This window comes from Arvicanthis niloticus, chromosome 13 (genome assembly GCF_011762505.2).
Source record: "Arvicanthis niloticus isolate mArvNil1 chromosome 13, mArvNil1.pat.X, whole genome shotgun sequence".
Taxonomy (NCBI): Eukaryota; Metazoa; Chordata; class Mammalia; order Rodentia; family Muridae; genus Arvicanthis; species Arvicanthis niloticus.
In genome coordinates this window covers 71528391-71553779 of record NC_047670.1, presented here as the reverse complement: position 1 = coordinate 71553779, position 25389 = coordinate 71528391, and the positions used below count along the sequence as shown (strand labels likewise).

The window sequence follows — 25389 nt, the reverse complement described above, 5'->3', positions numbered from 1 at the left end:
CATCAGTCCCCGGGGCCTCTGAGAAGCCCAGGTGGGTACACCAGCTGACGCCTGTCATCTGCAGCAGCAGAGAGAGAGCAAGGTGGGCTGGGCAGCTAGAACTTGCTGTACTCTGGCAGAACAGGGCTCGAGGGCCACATAATTGGCATAAACATACTGTGGTAAGCCACCTCTCCAGCTCCAGTTATTTTGTACATAAACCTTGCCATTAGGTTCAACAAACATTTATTAAACATCTGTGCTATATCAAACCACAGCTAAGGCCAAAGGCAGTAAGACAAATACCCTTTACAGTTTTATAAACCTCAGAGCACTATTCACCTGTCTCAACCCTGCAAAGCCAAACTGCTTCTCGGTTCCGTCACACCGGAAGGCTGGAATCTGAAAGGCTGACTTCTTCCTAAAGATCACAGAGCCAAGAAACAGAACATTTGGGACCCAAATCCAGGGACTTGACTCTTTATTCAATGGTCCATTTTACCATATTACTCTATTTCTATACCCTCCCACTTGGCACTTAATTACAGGATGTTTTCAGACCACGAGATATATCTTCCTTTGCCTATAAATCTTTGTGGTTAATGTCATGGAGAAGAGAAATCTTACAGTTGCTCGATTCCTTTTGTTGTCAACTGATTCTGAGGTAGTGTCTTATGAAGACCAGGCTAACCCTAAACTTGCTACATAACCAAGTCTAGTCTTAAACAACTGACCCTCTCGGGTCCACCTACCAAGAATCAGGATCACAAGCATGGGCCGCTGGGCCCTACATGTTCACTTAGTCCTGAAACCAGCGTTCACCTCTGGTTACTTACTAGTTTATCCCAAATTATGTTTTAACTGAGATACACTTCACTTTGATGAAGTGTTTTGCCAACAAAATGAATTAAGAGCTAAAGTTCTGCATCTTTCTGGGGAGAGCATTTCGGCAATGGGTCAGCTCCGGCTCGGAGTTGCGTTCTCTGTACTGCGTCATTGCTGTATTTATTTCTAATCACAATACAGATTCCTAGAAGAGAGCAACCACATTATAGTTCTGGGAGTGTGGCCAGGACTAACAGTATTTGCTGAATGGAATTTAAATCATGGCTGGCCCTGCTACTCCCTAAATGGGAAACATTAGCACTAATGGTTAAGCTTGCAGCTGGAGTAAGAAAGGCCAAGGTAGGGGAGCGGGCTCTACCTCTGATCTTGGGTCAGTTTACTAACTAAGCCGGGTAGCTCATGTTAGGAAATGGGGTGGGGGGGGAGTAACAGTCACTTCCGAGGGTCCTTGTAGCAGTTCTGTGGGAAGCATAGTCCAGAGTGTGGTGAAGTACTGTCTAGACTGTGTGCACTTGCTAGGGCCACTTCCTGTGATCTTTCCGGAAGTCCTCCTCCTGAGGAATGTGATGTTACACTTCACTAGTACAAACAGAAAGGTCAGAGTCCCTCAGCAAATTATCCATGGAGCACCAAACACACAAGCCTGTGTTTGCTGAAAGTAGCCGATGGAGCACTGTGGTCATGACCGCTGGCTGTGCAACAGGGAGGTTTCTCTTTTTCTCCCTCAGTGCTATCTTGTTTCATTTGTGTTACAGTTAGCTGGCCAGTGATGTTTGCTTCAAACTAGATGTTACTTTGAATAATCACATTTGCCTTTATAAAAATATGGTAATTAATTAATGCTTCATGAAATCCTCAAACCTGGGACTTTTAAATGTTATCAGTGTGTATCGGAACGACAGTGGTGACTCCAGTTTTGAGGATATAATAGCATTTAGGAATTCAATTAGATGATCCCTCCAGGCTAGTAATTCGAAAAATGAAAATTAGTCCCCTACAATTTATGCCCTAGATCCTAAGAGGTAATCATAATAATTACAAACATTGTTTTGGCACACTTGATTTTTTTCCCAAAACTGTGTATTTTTTTTTGTTGTGTGCATGTTGTGTTTATGTGTGTGTGCATGTGTTGCGGGGTGTTTACTCATGTATACATTTGTGGGGACCAGAGGTTGATATCAAACATCTTTCTTTAATAGCTCTCTACTCTTATTTTTTGAGCCAGGCTCTCTGACTGAGTCCAGAACTTGCAGTTTCACCTAGACTTGCTAGCCTGTGAGCCCCTGGGATCCACCCATCTCCAGAGAGTCATAGGATTACAGGCCTATGGGTCTGGTTTTGTATGTGGGGTGCGCACATTTGAAGTCATGTCCTCATACCTGAGCAGTAAACTCTATACCCACTAAGCCATGTCCTCAGCTCTACAGGTTTTCAGAAGCAATTTTTGTTGTTGTTGTTGGTTTTTTTTTTTTTTTTGAGACAGGGTTTCTCTGTGTAGCCCTGGCTGTCCTGGAACTCAATCTATAGACCAGGCTGGCCTCGAAATCAGAAATCCGCCTGCCTCTGCCTCCCACATGCTGGGATTAAAGGCGTGAGCCACCACTGCCCCGCTCAGAAGCAAATTCTTACCGGTGTATTTCATCCCTAAGGCTGAATTTAGAATATGAAAGAAAATGGGCGTATTTTTTTATAAATATATTTATATGCACTCCTATAAATTCAGCATTTGGAAGGCAGGGGCAGGGAGATGGCCAGTTTGAGGCCAGGATGGGTTGCATAGCAACAAAAGGAGAAGGAAAAGGAGAAGCAGAAGGAGGAAGAGAAGGAGTAGGTGAAGGAGGTGGGGAGCAGGAGGGGGGGAGCAGGAGGGGGAGAAACAGGAAGAGGAGAAACAGGAAGGGGAGAAACAGGAAGAGGAGGAACCGAAAGAGGAGGAACCGGAAGAAGAGGAACCGGAAGGGGAGGAACCGGAAGGGGGAGTGGGAGAGGAGGGAGTGGGAGAGGGGGAAGTTGGAGAGAGGTGGGGAGCAGATTTGTTTCTAACAATGCATAACTGTGACAAAGAAGAAAATCATTTTACTGACTTGTTTCTCACTCCAGTGGACTTATTCTTTGAGCAGAAACTTTAATTTGCCACCGAGATTATGAACGGCAATTCTCTGATTCCATTTCTCCTCCACCTTGCAGTCTTTCTGCAGGCAGCACACAGCATTTTCACGATTAGGAGAAAGGTCCTTGATTACTATTATTTTCATTTTCTATCGAGAACCCAATGGTGGTATGGGGAGTGGAGCATGTGATCTTCTCAGAGGCTGGCCTTGGGAGGACTCACAGTGTTTTGCAGTGAAATTCAACAAAAGACTGGAGTCCTGACCTGAGCTGGGAAGGCAGGAAATCTGTTTCCATTGTGTGCTTCATTTGCATGGCGCTGGCATAGTGGCTGCCCGGTCATTTACACAGCACTGTAATCCTCTAACGGTGCCGCACACTTAGGTGCTTAGTAAATGATGAACCACTGCAATGCTAACACAGGTGGAGTTGTGTCTCCATCCTGTCCCATTTAGGGGTTACTTCACTGCCTAAGAGGTACAGGAAGGAGGACCTGGCTCTCTGAAACTGATGTGGGTGTTTAGTAAATGAGAATCCTGACTAACCAGAAACTCTAATCAGCTAGAGCTCTCTGTTGTGTTTTCCTCATCATAAAATATTGTAGAATACTAGGACATAGAGACAAGGAAAGAAAGGGTGTATTTTAAAACCCACTGGTGATGTAGAAATATAATTTATTCACAAAATGTATACATAATCTATAATTCATATATATTACAAGAATCATAATTGTACCATTTTGTAATTTTAATGTCTTCAAATAGTACCCTTCTATATTATTTTAGATAACAATATAGCAGGGCTTCTTAAGCTTTTCTACTCATGACCCATTATTGCCCTACAAATTTTTATTATATATATACATATACATATATATATACATATATATATATATATGTATACATATATATATATGTATACAAACTGAAAACATGCTGGAATAAAAATTTTATTTTAACACAGTTTTTGGTATATGATTTTACTATTTATTGGAGATAAAAACAAACTTGCGTTGCAATGAGATAAAGGTGGTGGTTATTTTTACAGAAAGAGGCTGGAGGGATGGCGCATTGGTAAAGTCTAGGTGATCTTCTGGCAGAGACCAGTGATCAGTTCTCAGTACTCAGACTAGATGGCTCACAACTGCCTGTAACACCATCACCAGGGAATCCAATGCCCTCTTCTGACCTTTGGAGGTACTTGATCTTGCCTGTGTATGTGCGTGCATTCATGATCATACACACACACACACACACACACACACACACAATTTAAACAATCATTGAATCTGCAAACCATGGCAATTGACACTAAAGGACACTGTCACAGAGCACTATCAATGCTTTTTTTAGTTGATTGATATAAATTTATAATCACCAACGATGATAAAAAACAAACTGCATAAATACATAACACAAAATGGCAAAAGTGTGTTTTGGCTATTTTTAGGAATTCTATCCTAATCCGAAGTCGATTTTTGCTTCGTGATTTTTTTTTTAAATGAACACTAGCCTGCCATTCAAACAATAATATTTAAAAACAAACTAACAGGACATAATCCAAACATACTACTTCAGTATCTGCATGCTGAGGAACCATAGTAGGGGAATAGTAAATGCTTTTGTTTTTCATAACTAGACTATTATGTTTCTATATAAGCAGAAAGTCTTGTATATGCAGTAAAAACACCGCGAATCATAGCATTGGGTCTAAGCTGGGGTGTTTCTAGCAACTTTCATGGGTGCTACACAGAATGACAGCAGAAGTGTGCATGCTATGTGTTCAGAACCAAGGCTGCAGTGACGTCACATAATGTAACACAGGTGAGCACTGCCAAACACTCCTCGGATTCCCTCTAATTCTGAATTAACTTTTGGCTTTTGAATGTTCAGACACTAACCCTGACATCTGGTTACTCTCCCAAGGTCACAACCCAAAGTCGAAGAGGCACTAAATGAGTGTGATAACAGCTGTGTGCACACAGATATGTTTACCCACATGCCTGCCACACTAAGAACGTGCCCCAAGTTTTCTGTTAGAAAAGGTGTTGTCATGAGCATATGATATCCAGCCACAGCTCAATACCTAAGCCAAGTCTGCTGACACACCTGTACCCCCAACACTCAGAAGGCTGAGGCAGGAGGATCTGCAGTTTGGGGCCTGTGTGGGCTACATAGTGAGATCCCCACCAGCCTGAGCAACATACCTAAGACCTTGTTTCAAAACAAAACAAAACAAAACAAAACAAAAACAAAAAACCCCAAAACCCTCAACTAACTCACCAAATAAATAATTTAAAAAATCACATACTTGATAAAACAATCAAACTGTAAACAACTGCCTTATAATTGCTTCTATTGAAGGAGCAAGAGACAGACACCAACTACTCCGGAGACTGATGCTCAGTGCGATAGCAAGGGATCATGTGACCTGTTGCAACTACTCAGTGCCTGCTGTTTACAGTCAGTGTCCCAGGCTTGAGCAACAGAGGACAGACATACTGCTGCCCAAGACTCAGGATGAAGCACCTAAAGAGAACAGTGTTTGGCATAGCCCCATATTTAATCCTTGGGGATTCCAGGCAAGTTATGTGAACTCTGCCGGAGACTTGATCTTCAACCTCATGGCAATAGTGGGGTTCTATGACCACCCTGCCGTCTCAGACTTTCAGAGTTCAAAACTCTCAACGAATGGGACTGTAACCGCTCCCTGTTTATGTCCAAGTACAACCAAACCAACTATGCAGGGGCTTCAGCAGGCTGGTTCCAACACCACCCAAACTCTGGAAAGGGTCAAGTATGAGCAAAGTTATATACCAAAGGCCACACACTGCAAGACCCCTTTTATGCACCCGGCTGGAAAAGGCAAATCTCCAGGGACAGGAAATGAGACAGCTTGAAAGGGCTGGGAAGAGTATAGTAGCCATTTTTCTTGTTGTGTGAAGAAATGCCTTACAGGGAGTAACTCAAGAGAGGGCATCCTTGGCTTACAGTTCAAGGCTGCACACGCCATCCTGTTGGGAAGACACCATGGCAGGAGTGCCCCTTCAGTAAGCACTTCCTCCAGCTAAACCTCACTTCAAGGCCTACACCAAGCAGGGGGCCAGCTGTTCAAACACAGGAGCCTTTCAGGAGACATTTCACATCCCATCTTCAAAACAGAGGAGCAGGTACAACCTACTTAATGCCCATTGGCTTAGTGATGCTCGGTGCGTACTGCTGGAAGCATACCAAAATATGATCTTACAACTCAGGACAAGCCAAATTATACAGTTAAAATGTAAAAAAAAAAAAAAAAAAGAAAAAATAAAAAAGAAAAAAAAGGGCGACTTTTCTCTCCACTGACTATGAACAACAACCTGGAACGAAGAGGAAACCCAGGAAGTGGACACTGCTTCAGAAATGACTACCGGGGCTCTCCCTGGGCAGGGGATGTGGTCCCAGCACCATTTCCAAGCAAGCAGAAGGTGCCTCCACAAAACCATGGCATTCGAGTTGAGTCTTCCCTAAAAATACATCTCCAATATTAAGAGTCATGGGACAGTGTACCGTCGCCCTAGCAGACAGTAGGCAAAGTACACAAACCAGCAGGGGCCGGCCAAAGTAAGGAAAGGCTGCTAAAAGTGGGTGCACTACTGGGGCTGCTGGGCAAAGCCACGCATTTCCCTTGGGTCAACACTTTAGAAAAATAAAACCCTATTGTAGCAGTGAAATAAAGGTTACGGATAAAAGGATATCTGAGGTATTAGCCAACCAAGCTGACCAGAGGAGTGGAAGGATGGGGCTCTGAGCCAGTTCTGGCAGGCAAGCTGGCTCCCCCAAAGACTCTCTTCTTGGAGGAATGTGAGCAAGGCACTATTGCCTCCTGAATATTCTTATTTCTAACGCAGCCAGTTATAACAGGCTTCATTGTGGGAAAAAAAAAATGGTTTCTAAGAAGCCACCACTGTTCCAGAAAGGGCACACCCCATAGATGGGGCGCTAGATACGACGAACCAAGGAGAACAGCAGTTTTGTCTTTGTAGCTATGAGAGTAGTTAGTTCCCACCACGGCAAAACTGCCAGTTGATCACGGAAGCAGGAGAACCGAGAGAGCAGAATATGTAAAGGCTAGCAGACCCCACCAGGGTCCAAGACCCTGTAAGCACCAGCAGCAGTCAGGGCAAACCGCCAACAGCCAATCAAGGTCAACATCAAACAAACAAGTCAAAGATGAAGAGGGGGCTTCAATGCTCGACCACTCCCCTAACTGAGAGAGCATCAGGTGTGCAGCCTGTGAGCATCTCCCCGTTGGACACACAGAGTGCCAGTCTCTATTGGCTCAACTTATGATGCGCTCAGAGAATAAACCAATCATAACAGAAATGTCTTCCATCTTTCTTTAGTTCCTGCCGGCCTATAAAAAGGCCCTAGACAAACATTTTAGAGGGTTCCCCCTCCTCCCCTGGAACCTCTCCCGAGCTCCGCTTTCCGCAATAGATCTTTAATCTCCTTCAAGCTGTATCTCTGTAATAAAAAGCTCCCTCCTAAGAGTTCCCTTCTAGCCTGTGATTTTCTTTCTTGAGCTTGTGAGACAAGAACCTAGAGTAGAGTCACTGAGTCATCTATGTGACCCTTAGTGCTTGGTGCTCTAACCCCTGAATAATGTATACCTAATATAAGAAACTCACTTTAAAGGACACTCCCTTTCACTGTCCGTTATTATGAGTGCAACCTGGCAATGTGTAAACACACACAGACACACAGACACACACACACACACACACACACACACACACACACAGAGGAAGGGGAGAGACAGACAAACAGACAGACAGACAGACAGACAGATAGACACTTCAGTGGATCACAGAAAACTTGCTAGACTCAAAAGAAATGAACATGAAAAGCCCACACAGGCTAGAAAGCCCCCACTGAATGTTAGTATTAGCGAAAGCAACTATTGGTTATGGTTCATCTTGCTTGTCAAATGAACTGAATCTGGAATCACCTAAAAGGCAAGCATGCTGGGCAAACCCGTGAGGGATTTTCTTGATATGAGAAGATCCAGCCTGGATGTGGGCAGCACCCCCATGGTAGCACAGATGAGAGCTTTTCTTTTTGCCTGCTGGCCATTGTTCTCACTGGCAAGGCCATCTACCCCACTGCTGCCATCGCCGCTGTGTTCCTCTGTTAATGCCAGAATCCAACATCTTCAGGCTTCCAACTATGGACTGAAGACGGTCAAACAGGAAATGCTCTAAGCCTTCAGAGCCAGGCTGGGTCTGCTGAGGCTTCCAACCTCTCAGACTGCACAGCTACCAGATCCTCAGCATCCCCAGTGTGAAGACAGCTAATGACAAACTACTAAGACAGTATTATAAGCCAAGCTGGTAAGTCCCCTCTTCATACACAGATCCACTGCATCAGTTCTGTTTCCCCAGAGAAGGCTAATACACTACTGCTATAATCAATCGTTCCTTGCCTTTGACCTCTAATTCTTCAAATTTTTAAATATAACCCAAGCAACTGGAAACCACAGAGCTAGAACCCAAGATCTCAATCACCACCTTCAGACAGGAGAGCCTTCCAAGGCCAGAAAGGTGCACCACGACCACGCCCATCTCAGCACACTAGATTCAAAATCAAACCATATACTGAAGCCACTTCCTACTATCCACTGGAGTAATCATCGAACGGTCAAAAATACCAGGAGAAAATACCACACGGAGGAGACCAGAGGACCATCCATCTGTCCCTATTTTAAAGCCCGAGACGGCACTTGGCCATCTGTCATGGTACTCACTCCAAGTTGGAGGAAGAAGCTTCTCTGTTCTGTTCAACTTAAAACCCTTCAAGTGGAACCTCGAGACCATTTCAACCCATTCCACTTTCAAACAATTCGGAGTGCAGCTGTTTATCACCTGGGTTATGGGACAGTATCATGCTGGGGGATTCCGAGAACAATGAGCGAGCTACTGTATGCAAGCACATCTCAGTCTGACACATGAGGAGCACACGGACAGCTCACACCTCCACTGAATGCATCAGGACTAGGACAGTCACAAGGGATAAAAGCACAACGCAGAACAGTGTACCCCAAAACAAAGAGGGAGCAGTAGAGAATGCAGTTAAACGAGAGCATTCGGTGGCTTTCAGGCGTGGCTGGATCCAGGACTCTGATGTTTGTCAGGGTCCCCTGCTTTCAGGCAAGCTTTATAAAGTGTAAAGGGTAAGAACCAGCAGACTGAGACCATCACCATCCAGAACAGGCATCCTGTAGGTCGGTTTCATTCATCAAAAGGTTACCAAATGCCAACCAAGTGTCAGCTGTGACCATGACAGAGGAAACGGCTGGCTTCACAGAATTTTCCTTATAATGGAGACAGGGTGCTATGGTTTGAATATGATTTGAGAGTGTCCTTCCAAAAATCCACTTGACAGAAGCCTGACAATATGTGACCTACTAGGGTGTGAAGCTTCCAGGTTGGGTTTAATGGGTTTAATGTCGAGCCATTGATTCAGAGGCTCACCCATGGACAGGATTAATGAATGTCTCAAGGGACCACAGGTGCTAAAGTTGTTATAGAAAGAACAAATATGTCTCCTGAACCTCTCTGGCATGGTGTGCCTCAATGTGCCCATTCCCTCTCTTACTTGTCTACCATCTACCGTGCTATGAGTACCATGGGTTCTCCTCTAACGGTAGGACTGAGCAAGAGGCATGATCCTGGACGGCCAGCCTCTAACTGTGGGCTCAATGACATTTCTTTGAAAAAAAAAAAAAAGCACCCCGTTTAGGTTATTTTGTTATAGCAACCTAAAATGGACCAATGCGGTGGGGATCCATCAGATGATAAAGGTTAGCAAATAAACCTGAAAAATAAAAACATTATCCCCTGCATAGTAAGGCCATACCTTTTGCTATTATTAAAGTCAGCTTTCTTGTCTGCTTGCTAGGAAATAGACACCTTTCATGCTACCCCTGCCTTTGACATATGTGGGAGTCCAGAGACCTGGTCTCCAATAGACCTGCCTGTGAGTCTGTGTACAGCTGGCTTACGCTGTGGGGTGATACCCAGATACTCCTGCAAGCTGCTTCCAGGTTTGGCATGACTTCCACGCTCCGTGTCTTAAAAATACCCATTTTAGATCATTTTGTGATAAGCACGGGTTTAACAGCCTTCCTGATTTCCTTCCACTGGTATGTTAGTACAAATACTGCTGCAAAGCCCAGTTATTTACTGGTCATTTAAATAATATTCCTTTGATTACCTGATTCCATCTCTAGGTGACTGTTCAGCTTTGTGACTATGACCGCTAAGCCAGGGGGTGTGGTCTGACAGAAAATCTTAACCTATTTCTCCCGGGAAGTGAAGAATGTGCCCTGGGAGCACACTAGGCTGGATGCTGGTGGTAAAAGTAAATCTTTAGTGAAAGTGAAACTAACAGGAACCAAGTTGCCCTCCCTTGAAAACACTGAATAGCACTATCGCGGAACCAGTCCACATTAACGCAACACACAGATCCATCAGATCCATGCCAAAAACTCACTCAGGAAGTTTTCGCTAAATTTAAGGGCGTCTGGGAGGTAGGGTAATCATTTTGGTCTTTAAAGTTGTATCCACGTGCTCTGCCCTGTCTCCCCAATGTTGTCTGCCTTTCATTGGCTCTCTATCCCTTCTGCATGATTTTGGGGGACAGTAATTTATTTCTTTTAATCCGTACACAACGGCCAAATGGAGCATTTGGCTCAGTCAAATCCCATCGTTTAAGCCTTAAACAAAAATGGATTTGTAATCGAAAAACCCACCAGCCTCAAGCTCTACCTCATTTTCACATGGCCTTGTCCAGCTTGTGCCTTCCCGGCATGCTAGCTCAGTCTACCGGAGCCCTGGTGGCTGCACGGCCTCTAGGGGACAAGTCCTTCTGCGTAGCCACCCCTGCCGGGATTAATCCTAGTCCCGAAGCCTCCAGCACCATTCTGGATTTTTTGTTTGTTTATTTTTTTAAGGCTAAAGCCCTTATCTGTGCATTCCAACCGGAAGCCTTCTTTCCTGCCCCTTTGCTTCTACAACTGGGCCCGGTGCCTCGGGCCGCCGTCTCCGAGTTAGGAAAAGGGCTCGAACTTTCCCAGGGAACCGGGGGGCGTCCCCGCGGCGCCTTCGCACCCCCCACCCCCGCAAAGCCCCGGCGGTGCCGGAGGGAACGCGCCGCGGCCCTCGCTCCAGTCCTCCTCCTCCTCCTCCAAACCCGGGCGGGGACCCCAGCAAGCACCCGGTGCACAGCGCCCGCCAGGCCCCTCGCCCCAGCCCCTAAGCCAGGCTCCGAGATCGGGGTGGGGTGCCACCTGCGGGCCACCGCGCGCGGGCTCCGGCGCGCGGCACCCCGGCACCCTGGGCGGCTCCCTACCGGGCTGGGCGGCTCCCCCGCGGGCGCGGGGCGAGGGGCGCGGGGCCTGGGGGTGCAGAGTCGCAGGCCTCGCTGCGGTCCCACCCGGCCGAGAGGCGGCGCGGAGCCCGCACGGGGCCGCCTCTGCGATTGGCTGCGCCCCCCCTGCTCCGCCCGCCGCGGCGCCCGAGGAGCGAGGACGCGGGGACCCGCCTCCCGCCCGCTCCCGACCCGGGGCGCGCGGGATAAAAGGCGGGCGGCGGGCGCGGGAGCCCGGGCCCTGCAGCCTGCGAGCGCCACCGGCGGGCCGGCTTCCCCCGCCGCCCACCCCGCTCCCGGCGCGGCCGAGCTCCGGCGGTACCTGCAGCCGAGCGAGAGAGCCGGGGAGCCCGCGCCGCCGCCACGAAACTCGCCAAAGTTGAGAGGCTGCCGCCCACCGGGAGCCGGAGGGAAGGTGCGAGCGCGCAGGGCGCGAACCAGCAGGCGGACGCGCGGACCTTCCGAGCGCACCGCCGTCGGCGGCCTCTCCCGAGCCGCTGCGGCTTCCCAGCGCTGTGAGTGGTCGGCTAGACCGACGGCTGGCTAAGTATTTCCGTTCAATTGTTTATGGGATGCGATTGTGTATTTTTTCTGTGTCGGTGGAGGGAGTTAAGGCAGAATGCATCCTTTAAAAACAAAAACACACACAAAAAACCTGAGTTTCTGATAGTGAGACTGTTGCATTGAGAGAAGGTGCCTGGAAATCTTACTGAGTTGGAGTAATCTAGGAAAAATGCATTTAACAGGTTCTCTCTTTTTTTTTTTTTTTTAAAGCCCCCCCTCCTCCCCCCCCGGGTGGAGATGGAACCCATTTCAAAAGTTAATTTGAACGAAAGCGACTACGCGATAACTCGAAAGGGTTAACTAGTGGCAGTTAACTTGTACTTTTCTCCCGTTTTAAATGTTGTTCCCAGATCAGTGGGAAGCTGAGCTGGTGAGAAGCGACTGGCAAGAGACTCAGAGGCGACCATAATGTCGTTAAGGTTCCACACACTGCCCACCCTGCCTGGAGCTGTCAGACCGGGTTGCAGAGGGCTGCTGTGTTTGTTGGTGATCGCAGTGATGGTGAGCCCCAGCGCCTCAGGAATGTGTCCCACTGCTTGCATCTGTGCCACCGACATTGTCAGCTGCACCAACAAGAACCTGTCTAAGGTGCCTGGGAACCTTTTCAGACTGATTAAAAGACTGGATCTGAGCTATAACGGAATCGGACTGCTGGATGCTGACTGGATGCCAGTGTCCTTTGTCAAACTGAGCACCCTGATTCTTCGCCACAACAACATCACCAGCGTTTCCACCGGCAGCTTCTCCACAACTCCAAATTTAAAGTGTCTTGACTTATCATCCAACAGGCTGAAGTCAGTGAAAAGTGCCACGTTCCAAGAGCTGAAGGTTCTGGAAGTGCTTCTGCTTTACAACAACCGAATTTCCTCTCTGGACCCGGCAGCGTTCGGAGGGCTCTCCCACTTGCAGAAACTCTACTTGAGTGGGAACATGCTCACACAGTTCCCTATGGATTTGTATGTTGGGAGGTTCAAGCTGGCCGACCTGACATTTTTAGACGTTTCTTATAATCGAATCTCTTCCATACCAATGCACCATATAAATTTAGTGCCGGGCAAACAACTGAGAGGCATCTACCTTCACGGGAACCCGTTTGTCTGTGACTGTTCTCTGTACTCACTGCTGATATTTTGGTACCGTAGGCACTTTAGCTCTGTGATGGATTTTAAGAATGACTACACCTGTCGCCTGTGGTCTGACTCCAGACACTCTCACCAGCTGTTCCTCCTCCAGGAGAGCTTTCTGAACTGTTCTTACAGCGTTATCAACGGCTCCTTCCACGCACTCGGCTTTATCCACGAGGCTCAGGTTGGGGAAAGGGCGATTGTCCACTGTGACAGCAAGACTGGGAATGGAAATACTGATTTCATCTGGGTCGGTCCGGATAACAGACTGCTGGAGCCAGATAAAGACACGGGGAACTTTCGTGTGTTTTACAACGGAAGTCTGGTTATAGAGAACCCCGGTTTTGAGGACGCCGGAGTTTATTCTTGTATCGCAATGAACAGGCAGCGTCTGTTAAATGAGACCGTGGATATCATGATAAACGTGAGCAATTTCACCGTAAACAGATCCCACGCCCACGAGGCCTTTAACACGGCCTTTACCACCCTGGCTGCCTGTGTGGCTAGTATAGTTCTAGTGTTACTGTATCTGTACCTGACACCGTGCCCGTGCAAATGTAAAGCCAGGAAACAGAAAAACACACTGAACCAAAGCAGTGCTCACTCGTCCATTCTCAGTCCCGGCCCCACTAGTGATGCCTCTGCTGAGGAACGGAAGGCAGGTAAAAGAGTGGTGTTTTTGGAGCCCCTGAAGGATACGGCGGCGGCGGGACAGAATGGGAAGGTGAAGCTTTTCCCCAGTGAGACTGTTATAGCCGAGGGCATCTTAAAGTCCACCAGGGCAAAATCTGACTCAGACTCAGTCAATTCTGTGTTCTCAGACACACCCTTTGTGGCATCCACTTAACTGGGTGCCTGTGTTCGTCTGCTGTCGTGATTTAATCTCTTCCTTGCTCAACTTTGGTCTGCAGAATTAATAGCAGGACAGAAACTGTTTTGTCTTTTGAGATGAAACCAAAGGGTGTCTTTTAAGATGGTTGCCAGGAAGTGAGGCAAAGCACACTGGTTGCTTCTCGTGCTGGGTAAAGAGGCAGTGGACTCTGAGAGTTTTAAGTTCCTGACAACAGCGTCTTAGCCTTCAGCATCCTTGAGGATTTCAAAGCCGGCTTGAAGGCAATAGGACTGGCCATTATCTCTTTATTTGGTTATCTTGAAGAAAAAAATAAAGCTATGTGTTAGCATTCTTTAAAAATAGAATCTTTTGACTTACTAGAACCAAAGTTGGGCTGAGCTAAGTCTCTTTTTTTTTTTTTTTTAAAGAAAAACATTACTGGCTTCTTTCCCTTTTAAAAGATCTAGAAGGAGGGATTGGTTATTTATAAAGCATAAAGTTAGCCTAGAGGTTTTTCAGCCAAAACCATCATTTCAGACCAGAATAGGCAAACATATAATATCCACAGGATTGTGCCCCATCCCATGTAGTGTAAAGAGCCGTAGCTGTTTAGCTGTCTTCTCCGTAGTCTCTGCATCCTGGTACAGAAGATCTCACCGAAACAGTAGAGGTGTCATTATTTGTTGCCAAGAATATGTGTCAGTACCAAAATGTCTGAGTAACTCCCTAAACCTTCATCGTAGCAGACTCGTGTCTGTCCGTCTGCTTGTGTATATGTAGAACCTGAAGTTATATGGACGCCTGAGTAGACCCCAGTGTACTGTGTCTCACACTTTTAAGTCGCTGTAAATACATGTGCTTTGTGACTTGATGCTTCAGTTGCCTGTTTAACCGATGCATTCTGAGATGTTTGGTGTGACGAGCTCGTGCTGCGTGTGTAAAGCACCCTCACACGGTGTCCACATTACAGCAGATGCCTCTCCGGAGTTCTTGTCATTACAGCAGGGACTTTACCTTTCAGAGGGAGGAAGCAGCTTTAATGTGTTCCAATAAGAGTTTCACTCTCTGTATCACAGTCTACTCTGATAGCCTGCATTCCAGCCAGGTTTGGGAAACCCTTACGTTCTAGCTTTAGGACAAGTGAATGTCTGGGGGACCTGATTATTCTCCTGTCTGCCAAGAGATAACCATGTGCCTCTCTGGCACTGAAATGGGGAGGTGGGGCTCAGACCCATTGGTGTTTCAAGTTCCTTTCATATTAGAATCTGTTTCCTAGGAACGCCAGCACAGAATCACGCTGGCCTTCTAACCTTCCCATATACAGAGTCTGGGGTTAAGATGGACTAAGTAGCACAGCACCATAGCTCACAGGTGTCTCACTGGAGGAGGCTCAGAGAGAATCCTGGGTTGTGAATGACGGGAGCAGAGGGGGTGAGGGGATCCCAGGCTCAGCACACTCACTGGAGAAGATAAGGGGTCTGAAAGAATGGTTACCTTAAGCACCCACCGGCATGGAGAAGGATTAAAACCAGGAGTGACCAAAGGCAGAGGAGAAGTGGGTGGGCGTCTTCCTAGGGAAAGTCGGGTATGGCCAACGCTGGCACCTTATAGAGATGTAGATGAGGACGGAGAGTTGACGGTGACACTGGTGGCTTACTGGCAACACGGTTGGTAATAGTGGACATGGGACAGCTCTCAGTGCTGTCTGGGGTTCTCTGTGGCAGACTGGTCAGCAGGGAGCTAAGGGGCAGGCGGTCCTCAGGACCCTCCCTAGGGAGTAAGCTGCAGAACCGGGGCTCAGTACTGTGAACACTACATAGTGTTAGCAATGATCTCCTTGCTTCTTAAATCCCTCACCCTACAGACAGAGTTCTTCAGAGCTGTGTTACCAGCCAACATTTTATTGTAGTGGTGGCCATTTAAGTATCAGGAGGTGTATGGAGCTGGTATGGCCACAGGGACAATCTTCACTTCTTCATATTTAGAGAAAGTCAGACTCGGGGATGCAATGATTAATTAGGATCACAGCAGCCTCAAAGGCAAGGAAGGGAGGGCATGGCTGTGCTGCCTCTGGGGTATGATGGAGCTGGCACCACTCTGGCAACGAAATTGAAGAGGGTCCCTAAATTGTACCTCATCTCATCTGGATGAGATCCCTAAGAAATAAGTGTTTGGCTTGGCAGATAACTAGGGGCCAGTCCTGGGAGGGGGTGGTGACGGCGTTCAAACATAGATGCTTCTCATGCCCAGATGCCAAGTTAGGGCAGGATAGACTTGGGTAGGAACCAAGGTATTTTTAATCAGAACAAGAACAAGAAGAAGAACAAAATCCTGAGTATTCAGAAACTCTTGTTGTGAGCAAACATAGGATGGTGGTAAGTCCTGGGACTGAATGTCATGGTGTGGAATCCTAAGTGCCTAGAAATATCAATTTTTAAGTGGGAACCTGATCTCATGTATTTTAAATATAGGTACAAAATTAATGTGTGCCTTGTAAGTTTGTCTCATGCAAAACTTTTATATAATTGTCCTTCTAAAGCAATAACCTGGGCTTATGCAACTGGGTTGCTCCCTTAAGCCAGTGAGAGATGGAAACTCAAGGAAAAACAAGTGACAAGTGACAGGCTCAGGAGTGCCATTCCATTTCTTTTTGAAAGATTTATTGTTTCTTCTCCTCTTGAGAGAGAGAGAGAGAGAGAGAGAGAGAGAGAGAGAGAGAGAGAATGTGTGTGTGTGTGTGTGTGTGTCTGTGTGTCTGTGTGTGCAGACCACAGTTGCTGGATCCCCTGGAGTTGGAGTTACAGGAGTCGTCAGCTGCCTGACTCAGGTGCCTGAAACTTAACTCTTGTCCTCTGTAAAAGCAGTGCATGCTTTTAACCATTGAACTACCTCTCTAGCCCTGATGTGAAATTTCCTTGGGTTTAGAGCATTTTCACTGAAATAGAGATTCCAGGTTCACACTTTTCTATATGTATATACAGGAGTTCTAATTTTAAGACAAGCATTTTAGGGTTTCAGGGGTGGGGATTCAATAGGTAAAAGCCAAGCCCAACGACCTGAGTTGGGATCCCCAGAACCCAGGTAAAGAACTGCACACTGCAGCTACCCGTCAGTTACCCAGAGCATCTCTGGGGCAAGATGGGAGGTGGAGACAGGAGAAATCTCTAGAAGCTGGAAGGCAGCAAGCCTGACTTACACAACAATGAAGAGATTCAAACAAGGTGCAGCACTGGCTAAGGCCAGCATGAGAAGGTTGTCCTCTGATTTCTGCAGGCCTGATGAGGCATGCATACACTCATCTCCCCCAGCCCCCGACAAAAGCACATACATAAGTACACAAATATGAACACACAAGTACACACAGACATAAGTATATACACAAGTACACAAACAAGTACAAGTGCACACACAAAAGTATACAAGCACACAAAAGTACACACAGAAGCACAAACACAAGTACACAACAACACAGAAGCACACACAATTACAGATACACAAGTATACACACAAGCACACACAGATACACAAATACAAAAACTCAAGACACAAGTGTACACACAAAGTATACAAGTACACACGTAGACAAATACAAGCACACATAAGTACACACAGAAGCACAAACATAAACACACACACACATGCACACAAACACAAGAACCCAAGTATGTAAGTGCACACACACACACACACACAATTTTTAAAAAAGAAAGACTTCCAAGACTAACATCCTGTAAGGATGGCCTAAACAGATTTTAGAATGGAGACTAGGCTTCTGCATTATCCCTCACTGCTGCCCAGTTCAATAATTTTTAATCTTGCTTGATTAAGCATAGAAAAATGTATTTTATTTTTCAAAATAAGCTTTTTTCCCCAAAACATTAATTAGAAAAAAGAACAGATGATGTCTCTGAGGGTAGACCTTGAGAGGAACAGGCAGATCGACTCTCAGTCCCAGACCTGAAAAGATGTGTGGTTGGGGAATCCTCCTGAGTGTCGTTGGAACCGGCTCCAGCCTGCATCCTCACCACCACCATCCTTGTGGCCGAGGCCAGTTCTTGTCACCCTCCACTGTCAACTGACTTACTGTGAGGCTAAACTGTGAGCACAAAACCATGCTGCCCCATCGGCTCTTCGGGGAAAGTAAGATAGACAAAGGGTTCCCACTCTCCTGACCAGAGTCTAACTCAAAGTTTGGGACAGGGCCTGCCCATCATATTTAATTTTTTTCTTACCATATGATTCTCATTCTACCTGATTTGATGAAACACATGCTAAGTGGGACCATAGCAGGATTCATGTGTCCAGGCCCTGCCAAAATACAGTATTACTTGTTAATGGATTTATTAATAAAAAAGAAAAATCTTAGTCTCCTAAAATACACTAATTTAAAATAAAACAACAACAAGATGTTGGTATTCGGTCTCTAAATGGACCCCTAAGTAAAGCGCTGGCTGGAGCTCAGGGCTTGTGTTTTTGTAAATTATAAAATCTAAAATTACTTTGGTATGGCAACATCCCCGATTCTTTCGTTTTTAAGCTATTTTTAGTCTGGAGGCAGCTACAACAGATCGGGTCTGTGACAATGAGCGCCGAGGCTTTCAAATTTGATTAGCTCATAGAGCTGTTGGCATATATGCCACGGACTCTGAATGCAGGCTCCATTTACAGAGAACCGAAATGTCACTGTTTCCCAACATACTAGAAGATTCTTCTTTCTAAAACCCACTAGATCTTTTCCAGGTTCCCTCCTTCCTCCCCAAGGACAGCTGCAGGTCCGTGTTTCTATTTCTTATTGTGGGATATGTGGGGAGAAGATTATTGGTTTGGTATATAAGGTAATTAGGTGGTTTGTATCTCAGTAATGGTTGAAAAATAATCTCTTTAAATACTCATACAGGTGTTTTCCTGGAATGGCTTTGTAAGACATGGGCTACACATAACCTTTCTCTGGGTCCTAGCCTTCTTTCTGTTGCCTTGATAACAATGTGACCAGAGGCAAGTTGGGGAGGGAAGGCTTTATCTGTCATACATATCCTGATGCAGTACATCACTGAAGAAAGTCCAGGCAGGAACCACGGAGGAATGCTGCCTGCTGGCTTGCTTGCTCTTCAAGGCTTGCTTGTCCTGTTTTCCTATATATCCCAAGATGCCTATGTAGGAGTGGGACTGCCCACAGTGACTGGGCTCTGCTACATCAGTTGTCTTTCAAGAAAATGCCCCAAGAGACACCCACAGGCTAGTCTGATGGAGGCAATGCCTTCTTTGAGATGAACTCTTCTCAGGTGTATCAAATTAATAAAAACTAACCAGTTCACCCCTTGTCCTGAATAATCGAGAATATTACCTATGTGCCATTGCAGATGGATTATAGCAAAGGACATGGCTAAACCAAATGGTTAAATAGTCACTTTAGAATGCAAGATTGGCTTTTATAATGGATTCTTGTATTAAGCACCTACTGAATACCAGGCATACAATGAAAGGGAGAAGAGGTTTGCTGTCATTTTGACAGTCTGGGGCAGATGGGAAGTCTATCAAATGGGGAAAGAAGTTCACAACAGAAAAGGTACCCAGTCAATAACTGGTTTAAAATCATGTAACCACTAAACAAACAAAACACTGTCCATATTCTCACATAGACACACTATAAATGACTTTGAAAGTCATAAGTCATAAGAAAACTTTCAGTAAAAGTTAATGTGGAGGAGGCCTGGGAAGATGGCTCAGGCAGCAGAGAGCTTTCTGCACAAGGATGAGGACTTGGGATGTGATCTCCAGAACCCACATAAAAAACTGACTTGATGGCTTTCACCTGTTTCCCAGCACTAGGGATGGGAGGGTTGGGGTAGAGATGGGATCCCTGGAGCTTCCTGGACATCCAGTCTACCTGACTGGTGAGTTCCTGGGTTTAGTGAGAGATGGTTTCAGACAAGAAGCCGAGGAAGACCCAGCTTTGACCTCTGGCACAAATGCATATGTGTACAAACAAACACACACACATGAAAAATGTGAAGTATTTGCTATTCAGGGAAAGTGTGGAGGAGATGAAGAGAAAGCCACATATAATAATAAAATTGAACACGATTTTGAAAACAAATGGCGGTACAAGTAGCAAAGTCGGGAATCCACCTAGAATGGTGTAGGTTAGATGGCTGTCTTAGTTACTGACACAAACCATAACGGAGACACTGTGTAAGTGAGAGCTTTTAATTCGGGGGCTCACAGTTCCAGAGACCGTGACCATCATGATGTGGAGCATGGTGACAGGCAGGTGTTGCGCTGAAGGGGTTGCTGAGAGCTTACGTATGACCCACAAGCTCCAGGAAGAGAGAGAGGAGAGAGACAGACAGAGACAGAGAGAGGCAGAGACAGACACAGGGATAGAGAGAGACAGAGACAGAGAAAGATGGAGGGAGAGACAGAAAAAAACAGGGAGAGAAAGAGAGACAGAGGGAGAGAGAGGCAAAGAGAGACACACAGAGACAGAGACTCAGAGAAAAAGACACAGGGAGACCAAGACAGAGAAAGATGGATAAGGGAGAAACAGAAAGAGAGGAAGGGAAAAGAGAGACAGAGGGAGAGAGAAGAGAAAGGGAGGGAAAGAGAGGGAGGAGACGCAGAGACAGATAAAGAGACAGAGAATGAGGGAGAGACAGAAAGGGAGGGAAAGAGATGGAGAGAGGAGAGAACGATGTAGAGAGAGACACAGAGACAGATAAAGAGACAGACATGGAGGGAGAGAGAGAGAGAAAGAGGGAAAGAGACAGGAAGAGGAGAGAGAGAGAGAGAGAGAGAGAGAGAGAGAGAGAGAGAGAATGTTAACTGGGAATGACTTGGGTTTTTGAAACCTCCATTAACATACCTCTTCCAAGAAGCCTATGCCTTCTAATCCCTCCCAAATACTTCGACCAACTGGGGACCAAACATTGAACTACAGGAGCCTATAGGGACCGTTCTTATTTAAACCTCCACACTAACCCAGGCTTCTCCAGTTTGCTGGCTAATTAATCTGTTTCTACTTCTCCATGCAATCACTTAAGGCGCAAAATAAATTTCTGCTTTGTCACTATAAACTGTATACCAACACATTTAAATGAACAAGCGTTTAATTTCAGTATTCTGAGAATTTAAAATTATTCATGGTTTCGTAAAAGTTTTATTTGAGGGAGAGTAGAAAATTTCTCTTAAATTTCCAGGAAAATAGTGTGGGCAATTCAAACCTTTTTAGGGATTTCCAAAACTAATTTTAAAATTGAGTTTCACAAGATAATTTAAAGATTATTTTTAAAGTGCCACTGCTAGATTACTTTATTAAAAAATTTCTATTAGGTAATATTCGGACTGAGCATTAAATGTATTTTTAGAAAATTTTGTAGTGTCCATAGCATCTTTGTATCATAGGGTGACAGGACAAAGGACTTCCACATTGGCAATGACAAAGTTCCTAAGCGTTGCCAGTGCTATGGGCCGTAAGTAACGCATAGTAACTATACTGTCCTCCTCAAAGGCGTTGTGGTACAGAGAGTGTCTTGATTTCGGTTGCTGTGATAAAACTCTTGACTAAAATCAACTTGAGGAGGAAAGGGTGAGTTTGGCTCACTTACGTCAAGCCCACTGAGGGAAATCAAGGCAGGAACTGAAGCAGAGACTATGGCTGCTTCCGAATTGGCCCCTCATAGCTGACTCAGTGCACTCCAGGACCCCCTGCCCAGGGGTAGGGCGCCACCTACAGGCAATTTGATGTAAACACTCTCAATTGAATTTCCCTCTTCTCAGATACGTCTAGGTTTAGGTCAAGCAAAATCTAACCAGCCCAGATAAACCTAAAGTGATTCAAGAGTGATTGAGAGTTGCCCACTAGTGACTGTGACAGCCAGTGGGAGGTGAAACGGGAATGTGATTGGCAGACACCTTGCTTTAGCCACCTGGGGTAATGAGGGGAGACTCGAACACTAGTTCAATAGCCCCTAGATCGGTGGCTCTCACTCCATGGTCCCAACCCCATTTGGGGGATGAAGATCAGATATTTACATTATAATTCACAACAGTAGTAAAATTGCAGTTATGAAGTAGCTACAAAATAATGTCGTGGTCACGGGTCACCACAACATGAGGAACTGTATCAAAGGTCGCAGGATTAGGAGTGGATCCTCACCTGCTGTCGTCTTACAGAGGTAGGGCAGGCTAGTAAATAGTGACCTGAAATGAGTATCAGAGATCTGGTTTCAAGTTGTACTGTCTGTGGCTTACTACCATTCATGATCCGTGCGGAGGCCATGCTAGCCCATTGTCTACACTCACAGCCCCAAGTCCCACCACCACCCACAGTAGAATAAAGCTTTCTAAATGTGTGCTGGCCATGTCATGAGAGAGAGAACTATATAATTATTTCCTCGTGTTAGGCTTCATGTTAACACGCACATTTTGTCTCATGCCTTATTTTGGACAAACCTTTTAGAGGGTAAGCTCGGAGGTGTACAGGGATCTGAACCACTTGGTCTGGACCCAGAACACCGTCTGCTGTGGATATTGTACAGTGGTTTTCAACCTTTTTTAATGAGCCCTTTAATACAGTTCCCTAGTGACCCCTGTAACTTTAATTTTTTTTTCAAATCCTATTTTTAATGACAGTTCTTAAATGCTTTAACCTCCCTTAAGCCCACCACCCACCAGAGGTAGTGGAAAAGAAAGGATACAGGGGAAGTGGACCTGTTTAGAAAGGTTTTCTGGGGCAACTCCCATCTGTGTTGTCTGGAAATCGGCAGTTCAGTTCACAGGTCAGCATGCAGTAGCAGCTCGATCCACTGGCAAACACCTTACTGATACACCAGCAGTCCAGTTCTGTAGAGTCAGGTTAGCAACAGTGGTGACACAATCTAGCAGAGACAGCCAGGCCTCAGCCTCGGCTCCAGTCAGCAGGAGAGCCCTGGAGGGATACCAGGAGAAGTTCTCAGCTGTGCCTCTCTCAGGGAAGCGAGGGTCAGGGAAGACTCAAGGCCCACAATCATTGCACAGCTAGCTGTACCAGCAAGCCAAGCTCTCTCTCTGTCACTCCATGGAGTTCTGTTTCTACCCTCCAAACATCAGTGTCCTCCACGTGCCTTGCCTCAGCACGTGCATCCAGTCAGCCCGAGTCCAAGGAGTCTGTACAAATGCAGCTCAACAGCTCAATGTAAGGTGGACCAATATATGTGTGTTGTCAGCAAAGAATCCTTCATCACGTGTCCTTTCATGTGTTTGCTTTAGCAGAACATCTGCTTTCCTGTGTCTGCTTCAGCGAAACGTTCCTTCACGAGTCTGCCTTAGTCTTTTACCTGTGTCCACTTCAGGAAAACATTCCTCCATGTGTTTGCCCTAGCAAAACACCATCCAACACAACTTTCCAAAGAAACGCTTAAAGTTTCCACTTCAGACCCTCCCAACAATAAAATTATCTTCATTACTACTTCATAGCTGTACTTTTGCTACTATTATGATTCATAATGTAAGTATCTGATGTGCGGGCTGTTGACCCAGAGGTTGAGAACCATTACCTTAGCACATTAGACTGCAGTGTCTTTCATCTCCACAAGAGGGCTCTGCTCTTGCTGCGCTTCTGTGTGGAGGTTGCCTTCCCTTCTGTGGTCCCAGTTGTCTGCCTTCCATCACTACGACCTTTCTTCTCTTTATGTCCCCATCTTCCTGAATCGGTCCTCGTCCTGTCATCTGTCTATTTAGCCAAAAACTTAGCACAAAACAGGCATTTCCATTTCACCTGCCCTCCCATCCCAGAAACATTGAAAACCTAGTATGTACCTCTCCTCATCTTCAACCTGAACATCATCGACAATCAAACCATTCATTCCCAGGCTTTGAAGAAATGCAGAGTTTTTCTGTGAAGTAAATGTCTCATCGTTGAAATGCTCCGACGGGGAAGTCAAAGAATTCCTGGAAGAGATAACGCCCGGGCACCTTCCATGGGTGTCCAGCCCAATACAAAGGCTGGACATGTGGATCAGAGTTACAATGAGCCCTTCAGTAGTGGGGGTCACAAGTCCCTTTGGATGGGGTACAGTGTGAAGACCCTCCTCACTTCACAGTCTTCTGTCCGCCCCTCTGGTCTGGAGATGCAGCCCCATGGACTGCCTCATAGCTCTTCAAGGAAAGTCTGCTGGTGTGGCTCACAGAGGTCCCTATGTTTTGCTAGGCTAAAAAGAGCTAGAAACATTAGCTTCTCATTGGAAGCTGGATTGTGATAAGCAATCCTACTTAACTCAGTGGTCACTCAATAGACCAAGAAGTGTCTCAGAGCCAGTGTCTACCCAAGCCTCATTGTAATTACGTTTACATTGCTAGCCCACGTATTGACTGGATTAAACCAATTTTGTAAGAGTGAATACTTTAGGTGGAAAGGGACAGAAAAGTGTGGCTTTGAAGGGTAGACTATCAGACTGACCTGCATGATTATTGCAAGCCTGCATGTGAGTGTGTGTGCATGTGTGCATGCATGTGTGTGTGCGTGTGTGTATGTGCATGCATGTGTGTGTGTGTGTGTGTGTGTGTGTGTGTGTGCGCGCGCGAGTGTTCGCACTTTGCCCCAACCCTGCCTGCTTAAAAAACGTCTCCAAAGCGTTTGGGCTAGAGCCACACTCCCTCAAACTCTTGTCTTATAGAACTGCGGCGCATGGAAAAGAATCAGTTTTTCATCGTATTTCCCCTCCCCCCCCATTCATCTTGCCTGGGGAAAAGAAAACAGTGAAATATCTATGAGGAGGGAGTTTAAAAGAAGTCGATTGTTTTTTTAAAATTTGTTCTCCGATTTTTAATATTCATAGTTAATTACAACCTTAGGGATGTCTTCAGCTTTCAGTCTGACCTACTTCACGTCAGTGGAGAAAATAGCAAACATTTCCCCCTCAGCAACCATTTATAATAACTTTGACTTTTTCCCAAAACCCAGAGGAAACACACTGCTTGATCCCGAGCCAAGTTTGTCAGGAGCTATTTGGGCTGTAAATCTCAGTCATCCTAGGATCCAATTGGAAAAGCACAGCATTGATTGTTATATATAATTTACAATAAGGATCATGATCACCTATGATATATAGTGATTGGAAGGACTAGACGTTGTTGGGATTGTTTTGTTTTCTAATGTAAATACTTAAGAGAGAGCAGCAGAAGAATCTGACAGGGATTTTGAAGATAAAACCATACATTACCCCCCTACAGGGTCTTGGATTTTCATAAAGAATCAAGTCCGTCATTACTTTACATGGATTTTGCAACTAATAATGTGACTGGCTGACTCCCTGCTCTTTGTCTCTTGGTCTGTTGGGTTTTAAGCACCACACAGTGGGGAAGTAGGAATGTCACCTACAGGATGAGGCACCCTGCACTTCTCGTGAGTGTGGAGATCATGGGAGGATCCCTGTGAGGAAGTGAAGCCTCTTCCCTCAGGGTGTAAGGATTCGGAGCTGTGGGCAGGACCATTTCTAGGTTTCCTGGTTCACATCTTCATCTCGTCTCATTCTAGAAACTACTTAGAACA

At 45.9% G+C, this 25389-nt stretch overlaps 2 protein-coding genes across 11 annotated transcripts in view; one reads left to right on the top strand and one right to left on the bottom strand.

Annotated features, from left to right (window-relative positions):
* The window catches only part of Pced1b (PC-esterase domain containing 1B), a 137213-nt gene extending 125406 nt beyond the window's left edge, over positions 1-11807 (bottom strand). For 6 of the 9 annotated variants that reach the window (XM_076911965.1, XM_076911964.1, XM_076911962.1 and 3 more), the window contains exon 1: positions 11325-11458. The gene's annotated coding sequence lies outside the window, so the exon portion shown is untranslated. Of the gene's footprint in view, positions 1-11324; positions 11459-11664 lie in introns of those variants that run through there. The other 3 variants (XM_034517267.2, XM_076911966.1, XM_076911960.1) reach the window with 2 other exon arrangements.
* Amigo2 (adhesion molecule with Ig like domain 2) lies at positions 11537-14733 on the top strand. Of its 2 annotated transcripts, none has more exons than XM_034517264.2 (2): positions 11537-11857; positions 12257-14733. In XM_034517264.2, the coding sequence occupies exon 2, from the start codon at positions 12315-12317 to the stop codon at positions 13875-13877; it is 1563 nt and encodes a 520-aa protein (XP_034373155.1). In that variant the 5' UTR covers positions 11537-11857; positions 12257-12314; the 3' UTR covers positions 13878-14733. The 2 variants fall into 2 exon arrangements, with proteins under 2 accessions (XP_034373155.1, XP_034373156.1); XM_034517265.2 differs by having other exon boundaries at positions 11575-11889.
* Positions 14734-25389: the final 10656 nt, after the last annotated feature.